The sequence below is a fragment of the Oryza glaberrima genome, chromosome 7 (assembly GCF_000147395.1).
Source record: "Oryza glaberrima chromosome 7, OglaRS2, whole genome shotgun sequence".
Classification (NCBI taxonomy): domain Eukaryota; kingdom Viridiplantae; phylum Streptophyta; class Magnoliopsida; order Poales; family Poaceae; genus Oryza; species Oryza glaberrima.
Window position 1 is genome coordinate 16,987,452 of NC_068332.1, and position 21,050 is coordinate 17,008,501.

General features: G+C 48.4%; 3 protein-coding genes and 1 pseudogene across 3 annotated transcripts; 2 read left to right on the top strand and 2 right to left on the bottom strand.

Moving 5' to 3' along the window:
• The first annotated feature begins 239 nt into the window (after window positions 1-239).
• LOC127778504 (transcription initiation factor IIB-like) lies at window positions 240-1,404 on the top strand. The gene has a single exon (XM_052305122.1). The coding sequence runs from the start codon at window positions 290-292 to the stop codon at window positions 1,313-1,315; it is 1,026 nt and encodes a 341-aa protein (XP_052161082.1). The 5' UTR covers window positions 240-289; the 3' UTR covers window positions 1,316-1,404.
• A 4,438-nt stretch (window positions 1,405-5,842) lies between these two features.
• LOC127780248 (uncharacterized) lies at window positions 5,843-10,396 on the top strand (annotated as a pseudogene).
• Window positions 7,886-8,542, bottom strand: LOC127778514 (uncharacterized). The gene has a single exon (XM_052305134.1). The coding sequence runs from the start codon at window positions 8,540-8,542 to the stop codon at window positions 7,886-7,888; it is 657 nt and encodes a 218-aa protein (XP_052161094.1).
• A 6,702-nt stretch (window positions 10,397-17,098) lies between the features above and the next one.
• On the bottom strand, window positions 17,099-20,491 carry LOC127780568 (squamosa promoter-binding-like protein 13). Its single transcript, XM_052307493.1, has 2 exons — window positions 19,830-20,491; window positions 17,099-17,855 (listed from the first exon to the last, which is right to left on the bottom strand). Exons 1-2 carry the CDS (start codon window positions 20,300-20,302, stop codon window positions 17,672-17,674), a joined length of 657 nt encoding a protein of 218 aa, XP_052163453.1. The 5' UTR covers window positions 20,303-20,491; the 3' UTR covers window positions 17,099-17,671.
• Window positions 20,492-21,050: the final 559 nt, after the last annotated feature.

The window sequence follows — 21,050 nt, forward strand, 5'->3', positions numbered from 1 at the left end:
GGCGATCGCCGATCGGGCTTATGGGCCAGTCCGAGTCCGAGTCCGATTCTCACTCCCGAATGGCTGGGCCGGACCCGAGCCCGACTCCCGAATGGGGTGTCCGAACTCGTGTCGGACTCCTCCTCGTCGCTATAAATCCTCACCTACCTCACACCACCAACCTCACCACAAAACCAAGCAGAGCAGCATTCGTAGGTACTACTAGCAAGCGTATCAACCAGAAGCCAACGCAACGCAATCCAAGGCTCCAAGCACAGATCGAGACGCTGAATGCTCGCGCGCGCCGACGATGTACGGCTCCCCGGACGTCGTTAGCTACTGCCAGCACTGCCAGCGCACGACGCCGATGTTGCTCGACCACGCCACCGGCGACGCCATCTGCACCGGGTGCGCGTTCGACCTCGGCAACGGCGCCAACGCGTGCCCCGAGCCGCCGCGGTGGCGCGCCGCCGCTGGTCATGGTGACAGTGATGGCGACCGTAGCAGCAGCAGCAGCAGCGTGGGAGGAGACGTCTCGCCAGCTGCTGCCGATCCGTTGCTCCAGGGCGGCGAGGGCGTTGCCTGCTCTGCCGGGGCGCCGCCGGTGCAGCCGAGGGTGCGCGGCGCCGTTGTGCCGCCGAAGCAGATGCGCGCCGGCGGTGCCGTCCCGCCGAAGGTGCGGTGCGGCGTCCCTGACACGAGCAAGGCGCTCGCCGAGGGGTTCGACGCCATCGCCGGCATGGCGTCCCGGCTCGGGCTCGCGGACAAGGTCAGCGACCGGGCGAAGGAGGTGCTGAGGAAGCTGGAGGAGGCCAGGGCGTGCCCCAAGGGACGGAGCCGGGACGCGCTCTACGCGGCGTGCCTCCACGCCGCGTGCCGCGTCGAGGGCGCGCCGCGGACGCTCAAGGAGCTGATCACGGCGACCTCCGACGCGGCGGCGACGAAGAGGGACCTGGGCAAGTTCATCAACGCGATCAAGAGGCACCTCGGGATGGAGGAGCGCGGGCAGGATCAGGCGGCGGACATGAAGGCGAGCGGCGGCGGCGTCGGCGTGGTGGTGCGCGCCGGCGACTACCTGCACCGCTACGGGTCGGCGGTGGGGATGAGCGGCCAGGAGGCGAGCGCGGCGCGGCGCGCGGCGGGCAGGCTGGACAGCCTCGACGTGCGGCGCAACCCGCAGTCCATCGCGGCCGCCATCGTCTACATGGCGGCGCAGGGGAGCAGCGGTGTCCGGAAGAGCGTCCGGGAGGTGTCCGCCGCCACGGGCGTCAGCGAGTCGACCATCAAGGACGCGTACAAGGACCTGTGCCCGCACGCCGCCCTGCTCTTCGCCTGAAACACACGGCGACGGCGCGACGCGACGCGGCGCTACTTAATTGTTGTGTGTGTATTGCGTGTTGTTGGTTACTGATTAGAGATATTGTTAGACAGACCGCATGTACAATTTACTAAGATCATACTATGTACTACTACATTTTTTGTCTGAAATTATCTTCATCTTCTGCAAATATATACAGTACTCTGTTTCTCATATGATTTGTCACAGTGTGATTATGCCCTTCTACCTTTCAATCACAGCCTCACAGGCTATTCGGACTAACGTAGATAAGTTGACAATTACTCAGGAAGATCACAGCCTAGATCACATGTAGTTGACAACTAATTGTAAACAGGCGACTTAATCTAGGGTGGAGCCGATCCAGCTTTGGGCCTCATGGACAGCAGGACAAGCAGCATTGGGCTGCTGTCAGCTTGATAGTGGGCCGTCGTTCGTTTGAGTTATCCATTGGCCGCCTGTTGTATCTGTAGGGTTCTAGCGCCGGCTCAACTCGTTAACATTTTCCAACGAGCCAAGCTGAGTCAATCATGAGTCGAGAGAGATAATGAGCCATGAGCTTTTCATCCAGCCATAATGAATACTCCTCATACTCGTAAATAGGATTGCAAGTGGGACGGGTTGTGGGCCGTCCCGCCCCGCCCCACAACGGCCGCAAACTCTCTGTGCATGCAAACGGCAACACGCCCCGCACGGCTCGCGGGATTGTTCAGCCTGACAGACGCCGCGGGACAGCCCGCAATGTGCAGACATTCGTTTAATTAGGTTCATCAACCAGCAACAAGACTGGATTATTTCACGTGAAAACAGTTATACAAGCACATAAGCACTCCATGTCCCAAATCAAGCTAGGATTAATCCTAGCAAGAGAAGGAAGAAAGCTATAAAATTGCAGATTAAACCTATTAAGAGAGGGAAGAAAATACAAAATTGCAAAAAACAAGATGGTAGTGAACAGGAAACAGTTTGAAAGCTACTAGCTCAAGAACATGCAAGAGAACTCACAGATTTAGCAGAGCCATAAGCACTAATATTAATAATTGACATGTCAAGTGATTAACAACATCAAACAGCTACAATCCTAACACAGCTCGACATTGCTCAACTTTGTGTAATATCTTGATTAGAAAATCCTCAATCTCACTCTTCGTAGTATGATTTAAATTCGATTCCCTGCGCTGAAGTATAAATTGATCAGTCAATACATAACACATTTGATTACTTTGCTTGCACACATCAAACAAATCACAGGAAGTGGCACATCAAACAAATCTTGAACAAGAACCGAAGAAGAAGGAAAAAGAACTGACCGGCCGTCGTCGCTGCCGCACAAGGTGTGCCAGCCAATTGGAACTGCAACTCCCTGCTCCCTTGCCGATGGAGCCCGTAGTGGGTAGAGAGCTGGAGGCGGCAACACGGGCAGCGTTGCAGCGATGGGGGGAGGTGGATTGTTGGAGGAGCGATGGAGGGCGTTCGCTGCTGGATGGATGGGCGACGAGGAAGTCGGCGTCGGTGACGAGAGTAGCGGCGGCTGCGGCGCTCTCGCCACCGCCAAATCCAGCAGCATCTCCCCTTCTGGCTTCTCGTGCAGTCGTGCCCTAATGCCATGGCGCCCAGCGGGCTGTGCGGGATGGGCCAAACAATTTTGCAAGGTCCACGCGGGATGGCCCGCCCGCAAATTTGCGGGCTTTTTTGTGGGGCGGGACTGCGGGCCGAAAAAAAGCCCGCCCCACTTGCACCCCTACTCGTAAAGGAAATCGGTTAGGATAATGTTTAAGTCAAACCTTGGGAATATAAATCATGAATAACTCTTAAGTTGTTGAGTTTGAAAATATAAAAATTATATGAATAGATTTGTCTTGAAAAATACTTTCATAAAAGTATACATATATCATTTTTCAATAAATATTTTTGTAGAAAAAAGAAGTCAAAGTTGTGTTTTGGAGATCGTGTCGCTGTCCTAAACGACTTCCTTTACGAGTACGGAGGGAGTACGCATCTGATTATTTATGTTCTCTGTTGTCGTTGTCGTTCGATTTCCATGAGGTCTCTTCCTTAGTACTCGAGCTTCTTCTTCCCATGCTTTACTGGCTCCAACCACCATTGTGATGGTCATCTTTGCTCACAACCCTCATATCCTCCGTGCCGCTCCTAATGGGGAACAAACCTATTCTACCTCTCTCAGCTTCTGCCTTTAATCGAATCACATCTCTCAATCAAAAAATTGGGCATAATGCCTACTGAACTCTAAACCCTGAAGCAAGTATAGTCCTAAGATAGTATATTGAGCCCGTTTTGACTTATGTGACATCCACATGGCATATTGATTATGTCTTCGTCTCATGTGATGTTATAATCGGTAACAAAATATTTAAAAGGAACAGCCCACATGGAGCCCATATGTCAGTGGCACTATATTCTTCTTCCAACCTCCTCTCTTTTTTCATCTCTTCACCTCTTCCCTCTCTTCCTCATGATCTCTAGGCCAGCGGTCGCAGGGAGAAAAGAGGTGGGTAGTGGAAGAGGAGCAAGGCGGTGGCGGCTTCTCCTCTCTACCGAGCGGCGCAAGCGGTGGTGGCCAGATATGGAGTAGCTCCCAACTGCTCCGACCCCCGCGAGCTCACCGAGGTCAGCTGCCTTTTGACTCCCCGGTAACCTTGATCTCAAGATTCACAACTGTTGCCATGTCATGGAGCTCAATGACGCCATCGTCACCCGCCGCTTGAGATAGAGGAGACGGCAGCCGCCAAACCAAAAGATCCCTTGCCACCCACCATCAAGGTTAGAGGGGGGCAACGTGGGAAAGGCGGGCCAAGCCTAGATACGGCCGTCCTTCTGCTCCAGCTCCACGTCCTCTTCCTGGATCCCCTTCGCCTTCGTCATGGGAACCTGAGCTTCGTCTGTGTCGCCACAAGCTCGCCGGCCACTAGGCTACAGCGGTCAACGCACTACACCACCAGCAGCCATTGCTGATGAGCTCGTGGTAGGGTTCACGCGAGCTTAGATGGGTAACTAGTTTCACCCGTCTCCTTATCGGCAAACTCGCGCCTCTTGTTAGATTGAGGGGTAGCAGCTCTATAGGCCGTGTTGCCGCTAGACTGTCCACCTCCACTGTTGAGTCATTGACTCCTTGGACAACAATGGCCGCCTGGTGTGTATGCCTTATTCAAAGGAACGGAACGTGTGTTGATCTAGTATATAAAGTACTCCCTTCATTCCATATTATAAGTTGTTTTGACTTTTTTACTAATCGAACTTTTATAAGATTAACCTACATTTTCAACACAAAACAAACATATTATTAAAATATATTCAATGTTATATTTAATAAAACTAATCAAATGCAGTAGATGTTTTAAATTCTTTCTATAACTTTGGTCAAACCTAAAGAAGTTTGATTAGAAAAAAAATAAAATGACTTATAATATTAAAAGGAGGAAGTAATTGATTGCTAACAAAAATAAATTGAGTCACTCGACAAATAAATAGCCCCTAATAACTTTAGCTATCTCGGCCTCGAGGTAGCGAAGTAGTACAGATCAAGTGACTCAGAAGTAGCTCAATACACTTGTGTAACAACTTTTGGATTTATGCAAAGCAACTAGTGAAAGTGATAAAGGACCTGTTTGATTCAGGTTAGGATTATTATAATCTAGCTTATTAGGTGTAAGCTGAAACAAATAAGTAGATTATTATAGTAGATTATTATAATCTATAAGCCAGATTATTATAATCTGATAAGATGCTCTAGAGGAGCTTTTTTTAGATTATTGAGTGGCTAAAGACCCACTACCCCTACATACTTGAGAAAAATTACCCACCTATGCCATCAACCGAACAGATAGCTGAGGGCATTATAGACTTTAGCCATTCAAACCCAATAATCCATGCCTTCAATAATCCAAACAAACAAATAACTCAGCTTATTCTATGCCAATTTATTATAATACAGCTTATAGTAATCTGGCTTAATAATCTAGATTATAATAATCATAAGTTGAAACAAACAGGGCCAAAGTTAATTATGTCGTTATTGGCCTTAAAAAGTCAAAGCAAAATTGCTTCGTACGAAAATAACGCATATGGCTCTGCTAGGTTGCTATCCCTAGGTGCAACCGTGCAAGCAGCGGCCAGCGATCACTCGAGAGCTCTCACGGTCACGGGCTCACGGCATGCTGGCGTTCATCGTATCGGCGATCCAACAGGCAACAGACTGACACGAACTAATCTGAAAATGCAATTTAATATTAGGCCAGTTTGACACAGCTCCAACTCCAGCTCCACCTCTTCTGGAGCTGGAGCTAAGCCAAACAGTTTCAGCTCCACTAAAACTGGGAGTGGAGTTGGGTGGAGCTCTTTCATAAAAGAGTAAAATGCACCAGTGGTCCTTAAACTTGTCAGGAGGTTTCACTTGGTCCATGAACTTGCAAAGCGTACATTGAGATCTCTAAACTTGGTTTATTGTATCATCCCGGTTCAAAGCCGCGTTTAACCACGGTCATGCCTACGTGGCGTGCCACATAGACGATGACATGGTATTTTTTTTATTTTTTCTCCTTTCTTCCTTCTTTTTTTTTCTCCCTTCTTCTCCTTTTTTTTTTCTCCCGCGCCTCCGCCGGTCGACGCCGAGTCCACACCAACGCGCCGGCAGCTCCTCGCCGCCGGCAAGCCCATCCAACACCTCGGCTGCTCGTCGTTTTCCACCACCACTCCATCAGTGCAAACAACAGCAACAAGTCAGATCCAGTGCCGCCGTCCTCCTCCTCGAGTCGCCGCCATCCCCCTCCCTCCCGTCAGTGCTGTCGTCCTCCTCCCCCAGTCACCGCCCTTCTCCACCCATCGCCGCCGCTGTCCTCCCCCCATCAACGCCGCCGTCTTTCTCCCCGCGCGCTTGCCACCGTCGCGCGCTCGCCTCCAGCACGGCGGCTCAGCAAAACCGCGGCAGTGGCAGCTCCCATGGCGTGCGGTGGCTCGGTTGCCGCGCACGCCATCATCTCTTTCCCGTTCCATACTCTTCCGTCCATGCCGATCATTTTGTCCCTTGACACCAATTCATTTCATCCACTGCAGCGACGGGAACGCCGACGTGCCCACGAGAGCTCCAGAGCGCGCTCCAAGCGTCGCCGTGGTGGCATCGTTGCCGTCGCAATCGATCTGGACCAAGCCGGGCCAAGCCGTCACGCCATTGTATTCGCCTCGTACTCCTCTCCATTTCCCCTCAAGAACCATGAAGAATGGAGCTCCGAAGAGGGAGATCGACCTCACCTTCCTCAACATCGCCCCCTGACTTCAATCCTCGATTCCAGCCGCTCCGGTGAGCTTCACCTCGATTCATCACACCTACACCATCCTTGGGACTTCACTAACATCAAGTGACCCCATGCATGCCAGGTTGTTTGATAGATCGAGCCATCGCCGTTCACCCGAGAAGGAGCGCCGCCGCCGAGCCATTCCACGAGCCGCCACTGACAACCAAGGTTGCCCAACAATTTCTAGTGCCTCGGTGAGCTTCCTGAGTACCCAAGAACACACATGCATGCACCAACCCGAGTAGATCCGGTTCACTTTGTGACATGCATGTACAACCCGAACACCGCCGCCGCTTCCACCGCCGTCGCCATCGATTCCGGCCACCTCCCACCCATCAGTGCCGCTGTCCTCCTCCCCTAGTCACCGCCCTTCTCCCCCCATCGCCGCCGCTATCCTCCCCCTATCAACGCCGCCGTCTTCCACCCCATCCGCTTGTTGCCGTCGCGCGCTCGCCTCCAGCACGACGGCTCGGCAAAACCGCGTGCAGGAGAAAAAAAAGAGAAGAGGGAGAAAAAAAAGGGAAAAATAGAGAGAAAATTCCATGTCATCGCCACGTAGGCAAGACCACGCGCGGTCAAACGCGGTTTTGGACCGGGATGACACAATAAATCAAATTTAGGGACGTCGACGTGCGCTTTGCAAGTTTGTGGACCTAAGTGAAACCTCGTGACAACTTTAAGGACTGCTGGTGTATTTTACTCTTCATAAAATGTACTAGAGTTGTGGAGCTGGGTTTAGACAGCTCCACAATTCCACTCCAGACTCAACTCCTGGAGTTAAGTTTAGGAGTTGGAGCTGTAACAAACAGGTCCTTACTACTACGTTGGCACGTAAACCAATCAGGAAGAAGCAGAGCTCGAAAAGATGCAGAGAGTTGAAGTGCATGCAAGCAAGATACTACAAATTATGATATGAATTCACATTCCCAATCATTTTCATATACGTTACATCGCATAGAGATTAGGCATTCTTACATATGACAAGAATTGATCCAATACAACTCAAAGAAAGAATCGAGCAAAACAACTAAAAACTACTGCTCCCTCCGTCCCACAATATAAGAGATTTTGAGTTTTTGCTTGCAACGTTTGACCACTCGTCTTATTTATTTTTTTTTTACAAATATAAAAAACGAAAAGTTGTGCTTAAAAAATAAATAATAATTTCAAAATTTTTTGAATAAGACGAGTGGTCAAACGTTATAAGCAAAAACCCAAAATCCCTTATATTCTGGGCAGAGGGAGTACCAAAGACTAGTAATTAGTTGCTCCAGCTAGCTCTCTTCCTCTCCTCCGCCGTCAGCAGTCGCAGAGACTTGCCGGCGACCGTCGGTCTTCCGGGCAGTACACTTGTCCTTCGACTTCGCGCGTGGTCATGGCCTGGAACGCGGCGCACGGCGGCGTCGGTGGCCGTGGAGGAGTCGACGGACGGCGCCGCGGCTGCAGGCTGCAGAATCACCTGAACCTGGTCCCTGGCAACGCGCACGGGGCGGAAGGGATCGTCGTGCGGGAACCCGACCTTGTAGACGACGTCGAGGAAGCCGTCCTCGTCGGCGGAGACGACGACCGCGTCGAGCCGGAGCACGAGGTGGCGCGTCTGGTGGCCCGTGACGCTGATCTTGCCTACGCGGGTGCGCACGCTCACCTGCGTGCCCTTCTCGATCGTCGGCGTCGGCTCGTTGGCGGTGGCAGCGGCGGCGGCCGACGTCGCGGGACGACCGGGCACGGGCGGCGGCGCCGGCATGGCCAGGACGTCGGCGGAGCGCTCGTCGTCAGGCGAAGGATGAAGTGGAGGAGGCGTCGAGGACCTCTTCGCGACGCGTCCTGTCGGCGCGAGCTCCGGTGATCTTCTTCTCCTGCTCTCCATCTCACGGCGGAGCCTTTTGATGCCGGCGGACTGCACCATCATGGAAGGCATGGTGGCGCGGTGGAAACAATCTAGCAATCGTGGATCGGCGACGACTGCGGTTGAGGTTTGGTTGGATCGAGCGAGAGGCCGATCGATCGAGAGAGCAATATATTCCAAAGAACAAGCGCGAGGTGATCAGAAGTGAACGCGAGATGATGAGAGTGCAGAGGAGGAGGGGGTGCGAAAGTTATATAGCCGGCGTTTGGCGTGTTTAAATCAGAATCGGAGTCGGAGACGCGAGACGCCCTTCCCGCCATCTCTGCTTTGCTCCCACTCTGTTATTGAAAAAGTCTCCAACTGGTATTGGGCTGGGCTGGGCCGGTAGAGGAGAAGCGGGCTGAGATGCATAGAACAAATATAAGTTTAGGCCTTGTTCGGCACGCATGTTTCCAATCCAGGCCAGGAATTGATCCAGGCCAGGTTTCAGTGGATCCGGGTGGATTCACTGGAACCACCTGTGGATTGAATCCATTCCTTTTTTCAATCCACCTCTTCAAAAATCTGTGTTCGGTTTGACCTGGAATGGAATGAAGCCATTCAAGCTGCCGTGGATTGTCGATCGATCAGATCCAGTGATTCAGAACTCAAAACATTCAGTTAATGTCATCACTCATTAGAATTCAGAATCACGCACATTTCTAATTTCTAACAGTAATAGTATATTGCAGGAGTTAATTAACCAAAATTCCCAAATGGAAAGACAGGGAACACCCTGAATAGCATCATGACAATTCTTCACCATATTCAGTTGCTGTCATCATTCATCAGAATTCAGAACATCATGCATATTTCTATCTAGTTAAGCATGAAAAAGTAATATATTTCAGGATTAAGCACATTCTTTTCAGGACTTCATCACTAATCAATCTGGCTTCGCATTCCTCCGGTCCCTCTGGTAGCAATCCATCGACATTTGGGAATATCAACTGATTATCCGCTGCAGCCATAGCAAAGAAATCTTGCGGTTAGACTTAGACAGTGTGATATAAGAGGCAATTTAGCTGAAAAAAAATATTTGCATCATCTGTATATATGTGATACAAATTGTTCTAACAACAGGAAGGTTTCTATAGCTGCAATTAAGGCATTTCAGTTTGAATAAGACCTACTTAACAGGAGACAGATATTCACCAATAGCCCATATTTTCATTACAAAGATCCCTTTAGTGCAAAATACAATTGATTTCATAACTTGCAAGACACTCTTACATATAATGTTCTATATTAAATGTAGGTTTGCCTTCACACATGCATGTACTAATCAGACAACTAACAACAGGGGCCAATATTACAATAGTAAAATTCATCTTAGTGCGAATTCCAGGGAGAGAGGAAAATGGCTAAGATTTAATGAATCAGAAACAGAAAGATGGAAATGGAAAAGGTTTATAATTAGCATAGTAGTTTCTTGAGGCAGCCAGTGTTGGCTAAAATTAAGTATCCAAGCTAAAAAGCAGCTAATCCATGAGGACATGTGGTTATCAAAATCTGAATAATGAACAGCAATGCCATCAAGAACTGGCAAAAACTGGTTATCAAAGGATTTTCTCTTATGCAACACTGAATCTAATAATAATCTTGACTTAGCCTGGATTGGGTGAGTACAAAAACAGAGATGGAGCACCAGTCCAGTTAGAGTGACATGTTTTTTTTCAGCATAATTTCCTGGTTCATTCGAGAAGAAGACAAACTAAAAGGGAAGCTGGTTGACAGATCCATGGCTATGCAACACATCGATCCATCCGCCAAGATCTAGGGCAAGAAACAGAAGCAAGAACCTAGGGCTCTTCCACCAAGAATCCCCCGCAACACCGCAAGAACCTAAACCACAGACCAAATCTCCAAGAACCCATCACGATTCCTTCCCCTCTCCCCCACCCTCTACGCGGATCGGAATCCCCAAGAAACACCAGCCCTTGGAAAGCCCCCATTTGGGCGGAAGAAGAGCAGCAGCAGCACAAGAACCCTAGCAAGCAAGAACCCTAGCGCCGGGAAGAGAAAGGAACAAGGAAGACGACGGTGATGCGTTACCGGCGAGAAGGCGGCGGAGAGCGTGGACGTCGGATGGGAAGCGGTCGCCGTCGCCGTTGACGTCGGTGCGCCGCCGCGCCGTCTCCTCGCTTCTCCTCTCGCGTCGCCTCGCGTCCGGATTGGAACCGGAGGGTCGGAGGTGGGGAATGAATCCGGGCCAGGAACAGGGGGAGGCAGGCCAAACCGGGCCCGTTTCCAATCCGGGCCAGCCGAAACGAACGACGCTTCCGGGCCAGACCAGATTTGGAAACGGGCCACTTCGTTCCGGCCGGAACAGAGGCCGTTCTGGGCCGTTCCTGGCGCTGCCGAACGAGGCCTTATTGGGATATGATCACCAAAATGCACTAAGTATTATTATTATTATTGCCTGGCATGATAGAAGAATTGATTATTCCTCACCCGACGTACTGATGCTGAATCACTCCTCACGCTTCTCATGCATATAACTTCATCTTATTAATGGACCATCTTGCTATATAAGAATCTCTGTAAAGGTGATTACGACATTGGTGCTAAATCGGGTGAAACGTGTGTATATATATTCGGATTCCAAATTTTTAAAAAATATATATAAAGAATGTCTCTATATTAATTTTTTTTACTTATAAATTTGTATGTATAAGTTTTAGTGTATATTTTTTTTAACAGTTTCTCATGATGGACCAGTGCACGTGGGCCGGTTCAAATGTTTACAAGTGCCAGGGCACGCGTGAGCTCTGCTCATTAGACCTACCCTCTCTAATTTTTTTTTTCGGGAATCCTACCCTCTCTAAATTGTACACTACATAACTCTATAAAAGAATTTTTTTTAAAAAAAGAAAAAACTCTACAATTTGACGTTGATTACAGTTGTATTGATTGTTTTTTTCACATTGGGCGGGTCTAATAGGCGAATTATTTTTCCGTTAAAGCAACTTCTCTAAAGTCAAAGTTGTCAATCACAATATGAAAAGGTCAATTGTCATTATCTCTATCATTGTTCTTTCTGGCGCGCATCTCTCAGGTGGCATAGGCAGAACCCTAAGATCATGCTTTCGCCACAGTTTCCCCCTTGTCTATGTCCCTCTACCGCTGGAACATACCACCGGAGGTATGGATGGTTGCGAGGAAGGCGGTTTGGGTGCCCATGGAGATGACAACATTGACTCTACCCGAGGATTGCCGGGGAGGTCTCTTCCATTGTCATTATGTCTATCATTGTATAATTTGGTGTCTTCCAAGTAGTGGCTGCAACGAAGGATGACGGTGGCCGACGATAGAGGCTGCCATGGAGGGTGGCCAGTGGTGTGAGGAGCAGAAGGTGATGAGGAATAGCATCATGGAGTCATCTCCTTACTGCCGAGGTCTTTGTATTCTCCTTGAATCCCCTCCAATTCTATGTGGGTGGGGCTTCTTCTCTACCTTCCCTAAATGGCATCGGCGAGTGAAGGCATTAGGAGCGAAGAGCTGCTAGATCTAGATCTTGCAAGGATCCTACCGGCAGCAGCGTAACAGAGGAGTGGTTGGAGGCGGTACATATGTGGCAGTATGGCGTATTCATGACGATGGTGGGTGCTGTGAATTGGGGCAACAACACGACAGTGACAATGTCCTTACAATCCTTCTGCTATGCGTCTTATTTCTTATGCTAGCCATGCAACAATATCCTTCCGTAACTTTGCTCAGGTCAAATGATAGTTTATTCAAATTTCAACTTTTGCTTGGAAAATTCATTAGAAATTTCTACACCCCATGTTTTTGCTTTCCGCAATATGAAACATCGTTTTCCGGTTTTTTTTTTAAGGACGATCTCCTATATGATGACCGAATATATGCTAATGAATTCTCACAAATCACGAAAACATCTGCAAAAGTGAACGGACGCCCCCGTTGGTTTACTTCAATAAATAGCATGTAAGAGTATATATTAGCACTAAGGGCCGGGCTTGGAGGGGGGCGAGCGGTGCGGCTGCTATGGGCCCCCAAATCATAGGGCCCCACCCCCCGGGTGCCAAAGCCTCTCTGCTGCTGTGCCGTGATGGCCCAACGGGAGGCAGCAAACCCATGCGATGCGACGATGCGAACGGAACATCTCAATTCCTACGCAAGATCGCTGCCGCACGGACTGTCGCACGTCCTCCGGATTCCCAATTCGAGCGACGCGAGCACGCGTTCATTCCACATCGGCCGCGCATCAGCCATACCTGCGCGAGCGACGACCGTGCGCGGCGCGCCTTGCCGCCTGCCAAGTTGCCGTCGACCGCCACGGCGTCGTCATCGTTGCCTGCTGCTGCAAGAGCCTGAAGTCTGCAACTGCTGATTGCTGTACATATTGCGCGCCTCAGCCTGACGATCAAGACTAAAGTCTCAACTCTCAAGAGGTGTCGAGGATGCGAGTTGATCAGGTGAGCATAAGCAAGCCAGCAACACCATCGCCATCGCCAATTGAAATTTTGTAGTTCTATATGATTCTATCTGTTGGCTGTTAGCCTGTTGCCATCATGCCATGTACTGATGAACAGACGTATACAGTGCATTACTACTATGTCCTATGTTACGGTAATAGGTTTGTAACTTAGTGTGTGTTTAGTTTACGCCAAAATTGAAAGTTTGGTTGAAATTGGAACGATGTGACGGAAAAATTGGAAGTTTATGTGTGTAGGAAAGTTTTGATGTGATGAAAAAGTTAGAAGTTTGTGTTGAGATTATAGTCATATAATGATTTAATCTATTCCATAAATAAATCATGACATTACAGATGAAAACTAGCATGAACGCATCATTAGATCTACACATGTAAATTACACAGTATAACATAAACAGATCAAATATGCGCAAAATATTGAACACGTACCGAGGTGGCGGAAAGACCGGCTGCTCGGTCGAAACTTTTCGCAGGCGTCTACGAAGGCACGCAGCACGCGAGCGAAGAGGAAGACGAGCCGTCGCGGACGAACAGCGAGCAGTCGCGCAAAGCGCTTCCCAAAAACCTTATTGCCGCCTTCTCCCGGTGCAGAACGTCGAAGGCAGAGGTTCCGAAGACCTGCTCTCCCGATCGCAGGTGCACGCCGGCGAGCGGGATGGAGTAATCTACGAGCAACGGCTCAGCACAGAGTCGGAGGCAAACCCTAGATTGATTTCGCGTGTGTTGCGTGAAGGCGACGGCTCGGTTTATATAGAGAATGGTCACTTGATCAGGGCGCTCGCACGATCCGCACTCGGAACGTTTCCAAAACAAAAACGAATCCGAATTTGCAGCAAAACAAAACTGCATCTGCGCAAGGTGAGGAACCAATTTTGACGGACCATTCGACACGTACGTCGTGCACACGCGCCGCCTGCCCAGCGAGGCAAGCGAGCGCGCGCGTGTATTGCCCCTCTTCTCTACACCACACATGCTTCAAGTGGCTAGGAGGGCATCCTCCCTTTTAAGGAGGTTCCCCTCTCCTAGAATAAGCAAGGTGGTACTAAACTCCACATACATGCCATCCCATGAGGTGGGCTTTTGTGATTTTCCAAAGAATTAATCTTCGAGTGGGCTAAGGCCCATTCATTAATTCTAATAGTTTGAAAAAAAAGTTTGTAACTAAACTCGGCCTTACTGACTTTGTGTCTGTCTCTTTTTAGTTGTTTACAAAATCAGAGTTCAGAGAGATTGAGCTTGGATACTGGAGTTGGACACTTGGAGCAATAGTTGGATGAGGGCGGGAAGCTGTGCTAGTGTGTGTTGCCGGTTCACTTGCCGTGTGCACTGCGATCAGTTAATTGGTAAGATTCGTAATTTGAATTTATAGTTTTATCATGTCATTTATATGAGTTAAGCCATCATAAATAATATTATTTTTTGCCAGTGCCTGTGACCGTGCCATATGTTGAAAGAAGCATTTTAAAGTTGAAATTGTTGAAGAACTATTTGAGATCTAAAATTTCCAAGAAAGACTAAATGGTTTGACAATTTTGGGCATTAAGAAGAAATTATTGATATTGACACCATCATCAATGACTTCACGTTTAAAAATGTCCAAAGAAAATTTTTAAGGTAATAGGCATGATTTTTTATATAAATATTATTTTTGCGATTTAAGTGTTTGTCGGTAATATATATGTACTGGCTATTATTTACATACCTTAAGGTTATTATGTTTAGTTTCCCACTGAGCCTCTAAAAACTTAGACCGGCCGCACTGCATCCCGGCACACCAGCGTACATAACACACGCACATAGCCGCTGGAAAAGTTTCTGCTCGGCATAGGCAAAATACAGTTACACATTTATACATCACAAACAGAGTGCCATCCTAACATTCTCTTAATTAGTACCAGTTACAATTAGCTTAGGGTTGTTAGTTGTGGCCCATATAGCACGCATACCTTCAGTAGCATATATATATGTATCAGTATCAGTATGGAAGAGAGATGGTCGTGCCAATTAGTACTTTATTTTGCTGTTATAATCCTATGTTCAAAACACTGACACAAGATCCTCTGGTGAATGGTAGTTAGAGTACTAGATTAAGTTAGGCATTGCTATGACAAGAATCCTGTACAAACTCAAACAAGAATCGATGAGAAGAACACAAGAATTTGCATATAGGCACATCGATCGGCAACATCGCAGCGTGCCTTCAGTGACGCAAAAACATATACTTCAGACTACTGACCGCCTGATGGCACGCAGCGACGCGAAAACCCGAGTGCTTGACAACATCTCGAGATGTCAAATGTATGGTTCTTGAGATGCTAGACATGATCTTGCCAACCCGGTCGCGCACCCTCACCCGCACCGCCGGCTTCTTGACCGGCCCGTCGCCGGCGCCGGCGCCGGCCAACGCAGGGCGCCCCGCCGACCGGGCGAAGACGGCGGCGGAGCGCTCCTCGTTGTTCTCTATCCATGGCGACCACTTCACGTCCAGCGCCGTGGCGTGGCGCGGGCGGTACGACGACGACGCCGGCGGGAGGACGACGCGGCGGCGGACGCGCTCCCTGCTAGGAGGAGCCGCCGCGGCGGCGGCGGCGGCGGTGGCGTCGGCGGTGGTGGCGAACCTCCTGGCGGCGTCGCGTCCTGTGGTCGCGATCGTGACGCGCTCCGGCCTCCTGCTCCGCCGCCGCCGCCTCTCGAACTCGCAGCTGATCCTTCGCCTGTCGGCTATCGTCGCCATCAGCATAGGCAGTACTAACTGGAGTTGTGGATCGATGGGAGACTTGGTAATTGGAACGATCGATGACAGAAAAAAAAAATCCAAGAACAAGTGCAAGAGGAAGACGAGATCGCAACGGAATCGCGAAGCCGGAGACGAGGGGAGTCACAGTTATAGCCGGCGATTTTCCGGCCGTGTGCTCGTCGTGTCGGAGTCGGAGACGTTTTTTTTAATATATATATATATATATATATATATATATATATATATATATATATATATATATATATATATATATATGACACTCATATGGGGCACCATGGTATCTAATGCACAAAATCACTCAAATTTTTCAAAATTTTCAAATTGTGAGTATATACCTAGTTATAATAATTTGATTCATACCTATACTTATCAACAAAACAACTTAAATTTAACTTTATTTCACAATCCATGATTACATACCTAACTAATTATATGTATGGATGCTATATACCTAGAATCAAAATCTAACAAAAACAAGTTCAAATTCAGTTCAAACTTGCTTTAAACTAGTTAGTAAAGTAGTTAATGTTAATACCTAAGTAATTGAAAAAGTTTCATACTCATTTGAATTGGGTATATACTCAATTTCAACAATGGTGCCCGGGCACCATGGAGCACCAAACAAATTTACTATATATATATATATATATATATATATATTTGGCACGGGCGTGGTATTATATGCTTCATTAGATGGCAGCAGTTGGGCTGGGCCGGCAGGGCGAATCGACGAGAGCTGAGATTCCGGCATGCCAAAAAAGCCCAGAGCAAATGTATGGTTCATGAGAGTTCTTACCAGACCAAAACAGTGAAATACGTATACTAGAAGTCTAGAGCGAGTCCTTCGGGGTCCTGTCATGATAGGTAAGCTGATTATGCCTCAAGTTATTGTGCTTATGATTGCTAGTCACATTGTCTCGCTGATGCATATGCTTATCCATAACGTTTATCGGCAGTAAAAATAATTTATGGGTAAAATTTTTGTATACGTGTCCTTGATGACTCAGAAGCAGATGTTGTATAAACTACGATAAAAAAATCACTAAATCTACTAAAGATTTAAGTTTTAAAATTTAAATTTTAGCTTACAAGTATAAACATAAGTGAAACAATGATACAGAGGTGCTAACATGGGGGAGAGATAAATCTTATCATCGTGTATTGTGACTATACTCTCTTGAGGCACCTTAGAAATATTTTTGCATTCTATGGATTGTACATATCTATACTACAGTTCTACTCCTATTCGGCTTTCGATTTTCTCCAGGTTTTGCGCGCAAGAGAAAATTTTGGAAAAGGTCAGACGCCTTCACTAAGTGAAGACCGGTCAAAACCGCAATTTCCCATTCTTGTTCTTTGATGAAACACCTAATACGATCAAACTGAATGTTTACTACAGTACGAAAAATTCTCACAGAACAGCCCTGCAGAAAACGGTGACTCAAACAGCATATATTACCACTGCCATCCCGGCACAACAGCATACATAGGCACACTGCAGCCTACACAAGTTTCTGTTGGGCAAAGGCAATAGTACAATTACACATCAAACACACCCTCACACACAGAGAGAGAGAGAGAGAATCCCTAGAACACCTGCTTAATCAACAGGTTACAATTAGCTTAGGGTTGTGGCAGAGAACATATATATAGCACATTTATGCCTCTCCAGCATAGCACTGCGTATATCTAGCAGCAGTAGAGGGAGATGATCACACTGCCAGTTAATCAGCAGCAGCAAAGCACACCGGATAGATAGATAGATTCAGGGATAGATAAATAGATAGATAGATAGATTTGATTGATTTGAGGAAGAAGGGACGTAGGTGGTGGATATATATAGGTAGATAGATCGATGTAGACATGTAGTAGTAGTAGTGGCACGAACACACACACACACTAGCATGGCTGCATGACAGAAGAGAGGGAGCATGCTTAGGTAGGTTTATCTGATCTGGAACGGCGGGTTCCCGGTGCCCTGGTGGCTCCGGCCGGCGTCCTGGTCGGCGTGGCGGCAGTTCTCGCCGTGCGCCGTGTCCGCCGCGCTCTTCCGGCGCCGCTCGTTGTGCCCGGCCAGCCGCCGCCGGCAGCTCCTCTTCGCGTCGTCGAACTCCGTCAGCTCATGGAACCTGCACATCAACACATACACATTACAGGACAAGATGATGATGAAGCTTCATCACAAGCAGAAACACACAAAAGACCTGAAGGAGCTATCTATTGGAAGCATGTGTGTGAGGGCAGTGACTATCATGCATAATGCACTCTTGTCAAATCGGCGAAAAGATGAGAGGTACACAAATGCATTCAACGCGAACCACCGAAAGCTATAGCATTTGCATCCGGACAGACAAGGGTTTTTACTGCCGGAATCTGCTGCTGCTGCTGTGCCAGCAGTGCATGTGATGTGCATGCAGAGAGAGAAAAAGCAGAGGACAAGAAAAAGCAAAGCTTGACGCGTATTATATGCGTACTGAGAATGATCAAAACCTATTTAAATACCAAAAGCTGAAGAAAACATTCCTTAATCCTACTTGTTTCAGATCAAAAAAACACCTGAGGAGTAGAGAACAAGTGCTTGTTTCTTTCATCTGTTCCTTAACTATCCTTTTCGTCAGAAATTAAAAAAACTGTGTTTCAGATATGATGATAATCTCACTAGTGTTCTACCACTGAAGCTTGCAGCTGAAGAGGTTCTACAAACTTCATCCTTTGCAAGCAATTAAAGATGTACTCCTACATCTACTCGAAAGGCAGATGGTGTCAGGGTGTCATTATTCATTCTTGCTGAAGGTAATGAGCATGAGCAGCATGATCATTGTCCCTGCTAGGACACACTAAACAAAAAGGACCACAAAGTGTTTTGTTTGATCCACTTAAGTTGCTCTCACTTATGAGCAATCAATAACTGCTGTAGCAAGTCTTTATCAAACCCATAAACAGCACCAGGACAGCATGAACAAGGCCAGGCCAGCGACCAGCTGCTCTGGCAAAAAGAACTGGTCCAATAGCGTGATAATATTTATTAACTTTTTACTTAAGCTAGCCAGCAGCTTCCTATGATCATGTGATGCACATGAATCTGAAAGGGTTAGCAATATCAAAGACCACTAAAAAAGAATAAAACCTAACAGTGGAATGACTCATCTAACCTGGGAAATGCCAACATGGCACCTGTTTGGAACATGCAACTGCAGTGTCAAATGTTCCCAAGTGATAAAACAGAGAGAGATAGCACAAGAAACATAAAGCATCAGAAAATAGCAACCGGACGAGGTTTTGGCCGACAGTGAACCAATCTTGGACTGACAAAAATCTTCCCACGGCATCAAACACACCACACACAAACATAGATAGCAGCAAAGATCTGCTTGTTTGCAGCTAAAATTGGGACCAAATCAAGGAGCTGCCTTGGAGATGCAGAGCAAAGTTGGATCTGGTCAAGCTCTCTGATCTCTCGCCACCGACAAAAGATATTAGAGTAGTAAAGTTCATGGCCACTACTACCCTTTCCAAGCAAGCAAGAAATGGAGTAATGGACAATGATGTCCACTATGGTGTGTGCCTCTATATGGTGCATAAGCAAAGTGAAAGAATCCTGTGAATGTGATGAAAACCTAGTTTCCTTATCCTACTTTTCACCACCCTGCTGGAACAAACGGATGCATAGTTACAGTGACAAGACCCAAGAACAGCGACTTGCACTAATGCAACTTTTTTTTTTGAGGAGAGAAATCTGTAACACTGGCCTAAAATGACCATTAATCACAGCCTCAGTATTAGACCTTTTCAGGCTTACAGCCTCAAAAAGCAGCACCCAAGGACACTAATTTGCACTTAAGCACAAGGAAAAGAATCAGAGCAAACATGGAGAATATAATATTGGAATTCTTTTTTGCTTGGAAATTAGAAGGATGTAGCCCATGATCCAAGAACAGTTCATCATATGTTGCTTAGACCCTGAAAGCCATCCATGATCCACCATCAAGACGAAACGATTCTTAATCTTAGAAAAGAGATATTTCACTTTTTTATTTTTTTATTTTTTGGGGGTGAGGGGGAGTCGAAGGAGGAAGAAGTTTTGGGTATGAACATGGCCGTACCGGCTGCATTGCTGGCAGAAGCGCTGGCGGAGGCCAGCGACGAGGACGACGGGCTCCTTGGAGTGCGTCTGGCACACCTTGTGCCTCCGGTTGTACCGCCCGGCCTCGCTGAGGTCGACGCCGCACCTCTCCACCTGGCACCTCGGCCCGCCGCCGCCGCCCGACGGGGCGCCACCGCCGGCACGGCCCGCGCCCCTCCTCGCCGCCGCGGCCACCGAGGAGGAGGAGGAGCTAGAAGACGCGCCAGCAGCAACAGCAGCGGACGAGGAGGAACCGCCGCCGCCGCCGCCGCCGCCTGCCACGGGCGCCAGCGACGACGCCACCAGCCTGGGCTTCTTGTCCTCCTCCATGGGGGACGGCAGCGCCGCCCCGCCGTCCCCCGCGGCCGCCGCCGCGGCGAGCGCGGCCATGGACGCGGCCGAGGAGGAGGACGACGAGGAGAAGTTCTTGCGGGCCTTGTCCTTGCGGTCCATGGGCGGTGGCGCGCGTGATCGACGACGAGCTAGTGCTACTGTGTGCTGTGTGCTAGCCTCCTAGGGGAGGTGGAAGCGGTGGCTGGAGGAGGGTGGAGAGAGCTAGAGCTAGCTCGAGCTCGAGCTCATGAGTGGAAGTGGAAGTGGAAGGCGGAGGAGGAGGAGAAGAGAGGGAGAGAGAGGAGGGGGGGGGGGGGGGGGGGGGGAGGTGGAAAAGGTTGAAAGGGATATAAAGGCGGGTGCCGTGTGTGTGGAGGCAGGGTGCACATGTGGGCGTGGTACTACACGGCTACGGCCTACGGCACAGTATACAACAGAGGACGTACGTACGTACGTGTATCGGTGTATGTATCTCTATACGTCAATACGTGCAATACGTCCATATTTTAGTTTCTTTTTGAGCCAAAGGCCGTAGCTAGAAATTAATTGGAGGCCTCATATGAAACGCATAATGAGACCCAAAATTTTGATGATACAGTGTAGAAAGCGGATCCAGACAGAACTAATAGAAGGGGCTCATACAAAACTATAGCCTCCTCTTCTAATGAATGTATGTATGACATAAAATTTTAGTGGGGCTTCATGGGGGTTCTTATGATTGCAACACCGGTAGTGGGGACTCGAGACCCTATATCCCTCATGGTAGATCAGTCCTAAGTACAATAGAAATAACGAAAATTATCCTGGTGACTTAAAGTTTGTTCGTGTCCTAGCGGCATCTTAACAATGTAGGTAAAAGAAGACCCGA